Below are 5,277 nucleotides of genomic sequence, written 5' to 3' on the forward strand. Positions count from 1 at the left end.
CTAAGAAATGCATTTACTATCTATCTGCTTGAGAAATGAATAAATAAAGAAAAATCAACTTAGCATTTAAAAATTAATTTAATTTTCATCTAATAAGGTAAACTTAAATAATGCCTTATGAGACATAATTTAATTTTAGTTAACACATTTAACTGAAATATAAATTATGTACACAACTTTATTTATTTTAAAAGCAGGTATAGTTCCTTTATTCAAATTTTAGATTACATATTTAATTAGGAAATGTGATACAACTGCACAAATCCTTTTAAATTAATTGAATAGAAATTAAAATGCAGATAAAGGTTTAATGTCACTTTATGCTTAATCAACTTTCTTTAAATGTCGGTCCTTACCAAGCATTTTGGTGAGCAGCATTCTGTTGTTGTGATCCTCGTAGTGGCACTTTTATCTCACCAAGGAAAATGTCAACATTCATTCCAGGACTATCATGCCACACCGATATTTGTAGTTCACACAGTTCACCTTCATTTTCTGGGCACACAGTATATGCTGAATTTCTGTCCTTATCTTGTTCTACATAACTATCAAACTCAAACAGTTCATTAAATTGAGGGGACACTGTTTTTTTCTTAACTTTAGTTCTTTTGCAAACCTTTTTACCATTGGTATACAACACAGACACTAACACATAGGGATCACAGGAACCATTTTTTAATGTCAGGTCAACACACTCAATCACTTTCACCATTAAACGTCGGTTACATGATGACTTGTTCTTATTGTGCACTGACTCAAATTTTATTTCGATGTTGGCTTTTCCTTGAACCTCTGAGTCAGCATCGACTGGTTTGATTGAAAACCAATGATCTTTGTTGTTATAAGATGCCAGTTCTTCCCTTTTTATTGCTACTTTTCCTATAATTTTGTCTTGCTTGAGGTGTCTATCTCTATCATGTAGATAGACTGACAGGTATCTAAACTTTCGAGGTACTTCAAATTGAAATTCTTCTCCAAAAAAAGGACTAAAAAGTAGAACTGATTAATATAAATACAATTTAGTAAAGGAAGAACTAAGTATTACTCTAAGGTTTTTTCTATTGTACAAGTCCTGTATATTTCTTCCTGATCAAGGGATAATGTACAATAGACATCTCGACAAAGTGTTGAACCATGACTTCTACACAGTAACTTTTTGGCTTCACCTGTAATTTATTAGTTTGTTTAATACAAAGACCTTATTTTAAAACCTTTGGAAATTTCTATTTTGTTTATAAATAACAAAAAAATTACCACCTGCATTCAAAACCTCAAAATGTCAAAAACTTGACATTGGTAGACATGAGTCATGTACGAAGTTTAAATAAATAAAATTATAATATTCAGTTGCATACTAAAATTAAATTGTCCCAATACCATTTTCATTAAAAATTAATGCCCTTACCTATTTTTATTTTCAAGCGTTCTTCTATTCTAACATTCAAATTAGTGTCCGCTTCAATAAATATAGATACCGAAAAAAAGTGCGTAATTAAAAACTAAGTAAATTTATCAAGAACATTAAAGATAATTCAAACAATTATGATTTTCTCATTGTAGTTAACAAAAAAGTAGTAGGGCTGTGCAAGTAAAAAAAAATGAAATAAATATGTTAAGTCACAATATAATACAGATAATATTAATGAGGCAGTATGTGAAACAATTTGTCATAATAATTTCTACCTACTGCTCTAGGGTTATTGAACTGGAAATACAATATTATTCTCGAAGTCATCTTTTCAAATTTGTAGTTGGTTAATTAACTTTGCCTTATAAAACTTATCGAGACGAAAATAGTAGTGAAGAATGTGCTGTATTTCCCAATGGGATTATAGAGAAAAAAGGCGAAGAGGAAAAGGAGGAGCAGAATAATGTGGGAGTTCATTCAAGAACAAGGTCAACACCTTCTTTAATTGTTTACTTAAACTTGCATTTGTTAAAATAAAATTGGATGATTCAATGAGTCTGGTTAATTATATAAAGGAAAATGAAAAATAACAGAATTATGAAAAACGGAAACGAAACACTCAGTATTTTTTCTACTTTTAATAAAGAATGACTTTCTTTTAATTCTAAGAAATCAACTTTCAATATCGAGATTCACTATTAAACAGGATGTGTGCAGTAAATAAAGAGATAAGAAAATTATGCCAAGTATTTCAAGTCATAAGAACATCATTTCTTGCTGTCTTGTTATAACTGTTTTCAAATTGGACATACTCTAAAAACAACGAGGTTGTTGCTTAGAGATAAAAAAGTCTGTTATACACGCTTTTGAAAAATCTTATTAAACAAAATAGAGTATGTACACACACAGACACACTTACGGGTACAAAACATACATATCAATTGGATATTAGATTGACACCTATTTGAACAAACAAAACGTATTTTTAAAATTCATGCGTTTTTATTCGTTAAAAAAACTGTTAAAAGAATTTAAAAACAAATTAATTTTGTTCCACAACCTTCTGCTAGAAAGGTTTTATTTTTTTGGTTTAAAAATTTTGAATATTAGGGATCTAAATAAAAAAGTAATAACTATGAACTTACGTTACTGTAGATATTTCCTTATCAGCTAAAGCTCTAATGATTGGAACAATTTCATTATGATGTAGAAATATTCTCACTAAGGGTTGAGCTACTTCAGTTTTGTTGGATACGATTTCTCCTAACACATAGACTGCACTTGATGCAATGGACTACACAAAGAAAACAATTATTTATTTATTAAATTAGGTCTTTAAGGGTCATTTATTTCATCGATACGACTAATAAAAGAAGGTCTATGTACCTTAGCTTGTAATGAAGATCGAATTAAACTACGTAAAGCATCATATTCTTGGGCAGGAAAAACATGGTCTGCTGTGTACTGTACATTTAAACGTAAATTACCAAGACTGTTGTCCACAGACAGTCGAGTTCCAGGGGGTGTGGAACACGATGTTGCGGGCCTATCTCTAGATGAACGAGGTTGAAGATAGTACCTAAAACAGTTAAAGATTATTCTAACTGTATTATTAAAAATATGAAGTTTTTAAGGATTAATGACCACAAACGACTTATTAAAGTTAATTTTGAACAATAAGTATATTGCTTTTTTGTTTTACACAATAAAATAAAACTTATTATTCTTTCTTTAGAACAGCAGGGAAAATTAAANATAAACTTTTTAAAGGATTTGCATTTACTATCTATCTGCTTGAGAAATGAATAAATAAAGAAAAATCAACTTAGCATTTAAAAATTAATTTAATTTTCATCTAATAAGGTAAACTTAAATAATGCCTTATGAGACATAATTTAATTTTAGTTAACACATTTAACTGAAATATAAATTATGTACACAACTTTATTTATTTTAAAAGCAGGTATAGTTCCTTTATTCAAATTTTAGATTACATATTTAATTAGGAAATGTGATACAACTGCACAAATCCTTTTAAATTAATTGAATAGAAATTAAAATGCAGATAAAGGTTTAATGTCACTTTATGCTTAATCAACTTTCTTTAAATGTCGGTCCTTACCAAGCATTTTGGTGAGCAGCATTCTGTTGTTGTGATCCTCGTAGTGGCACTTTTATCTCACCAAGGAAAATGTCAACATTCATTCCAGGACTATCATGCCACACCGATATTTGTAGTTCACACAGTTCACCTTCATTTTCTGGGCACACAGTATATGCTGAATTTCTGTCCTTATCTTGTTCTACATAACTATCAAACTCAAACAGTTCATTAAATTGAGGGGACACTGTTTTTTTCTTAACTTTAGTTCTTTTGCAAACCTTTTTACCATTGGTATACAACACAGACACTAACACATAGGGATCACAGGAACCATTTTTTAATGTCAGGTCAACACACTCAATCACTTTCACCATTAAACGTCGGTTACATGATGACTTGTTCTTATTGTGCACTGACTCAAATTTTATTTCGATGTTGGCTTTTCCTTGAACCTCTGAGTCAGCATCGACTGGTTTGATTGAAAACCAATGATCTTTGTTGTTATAAGATGCCAGTTCTTCCCTTTTTATTGCTACTTTTCCTATAATTTTGTCTTGCTTGAGGTGTCTATCTCTATCATGTAGATAGACTGACAGGTATCTAAACTTTCGAGGTACTTCAAATTGAAATTCTTCTCCAAAAAAAGGACTAAAAAGTAGAACTGATTAATATAAATACAATTTAGTAAAGGAAGAACTAAGTATTACTCTAAGGTTTTTTCTATTGTACAAGTCCTGTATATTTCTTCCTGATCAAGGGATAATGTACAATAGACATCTCGACAAAGTGTTGAACCATGACTTCTACACAGTAACTTTTTGGCTTCACCTGTAATTTATTAGTTTGTTTAATACAAAGACCTTATTTTAAAACCTTTGGAAATTTCTATTTTGTTTATAAATAACAAAAAAATTACCACCTGCATTCAAAACCTCAAAATGTCAAAAACTTGACATTGGTAGACATGAGTCATGTACGAAGTTTAAATAAATAAAATTATAATATTCAGTTGCATACTAAAATTAAATTGTCCCAATACCATTTTCATTAAAAATTAATGCCCTTACCTATTTTTATTTTCAAGCGTTCTTCTATTCTAACATTCAAATTAGTGTCCGCCATGATGTTCTCTCCATATCCTGAAAAAATGAATGAGATGGTGTGACATGAGTTTACAGCAGCATACAACCGACTCGACTCGTTGTTGGGCCTACGCGTTTGAGCATGGAGGCTGGAAGTTAAAAGGTAAGCCACTTCCTGAGTAATGTTAACCCCAATGTTAGAGTTGAAATCACACGAGCCATTTTATATCGTAAATAAAGAGAAATTTCAAGCAGCACCTATGTAGCAAACCTTGCTCCGAGCGGCAAGTACTGAACTACATGAACGACACAAACTTATGAATGAACGAGCACATTATGCGTACAACGCTGCATGTGGCCCAGTAAAATATTACGAGTACGCATTCTCCGTTTAATGAATGAACAGAAAAATCGTGTTCCCATAGGCGTTTGGGAAATTAACACGGTGTTATTGGTCCACAGGACCGTATTCAACTGAAAATGGTATATTTATGTTTCTTGTTTACTAAAAAGATAGTAAATTACAGGAAACATAAACGTAATATTAAATTGTAAATGCATTTTTTACTATGAAAAACTTCATAATGAGAAATTTGACGCAAATAAATATTTTTATTTGTTTATTACCTTGGTTTATTATTTTAAATATAAAATTATCTGAATCTGGTCCTCGTAAAATCTAA

General features: G+C 30.4%; 1 protein-coding gene across 2 annotated transcripts in view; it reads right to left on the reverse strand.

Annotated features, from left to right (window-relative positions):
• Positions 1-4,953, reverse strand: part of LOC108734148 (GTPase-activating protein) — a 13,899-nt gene extending 8,946 nt beyond the window's left edge. The window contains exons 1-6 of one of the 2 annotated variants that reach the window (XM_018465567.2): positions 4,706-4,953; positions 4,580-4,651; positions 4,220-4,340; positions 3,531-4,160; positions 2,795-2,987; positions 2,554-2,702 (exon numbers count right to left, since the gene is read on the reverse strand). In XM_018465567.2, the coding sequence (XP_018321069.1) occupies positions 2,554-2,702; positions 2,795-2,987; positions 3,531-4,160; positions 4,220-4,340; positions 4,580-4,634 (1,148 nt within the window). In that variant the 5' untranslated portion in view covers positions 4,635-4,651; positions 4,706-4,953. Of the gene's footprint in view, positions 1-2,553; positions 2,703-2,794; positions 2,988-3,530; positions 4,161-4,219; positions 4,341-4,579; positions 4,652-4,701 lie in introns of both variants that reach the window. The other variant, XM_018465566.2, reaches the window with a different exon arrangement.
• Positions 4,954-5,277: the final 324 nt, after the last annotated feature.

Source organism: Agrilus planipennis, unplaced genomic scaffold (assembly GCF_000699045.2).
Source record: "Agrilus planipennis isolate EAB-ADULT unplaced genomic scaffold, Apla_2.0 scaffold63, whole genome shotgun sequence".
Lineage (NCBI taxonomy): Eukaryota > Metazoa > Arthropoda > Insecta > Coleoptera > Buprestidae > Agrilus > Agrilus planipennis.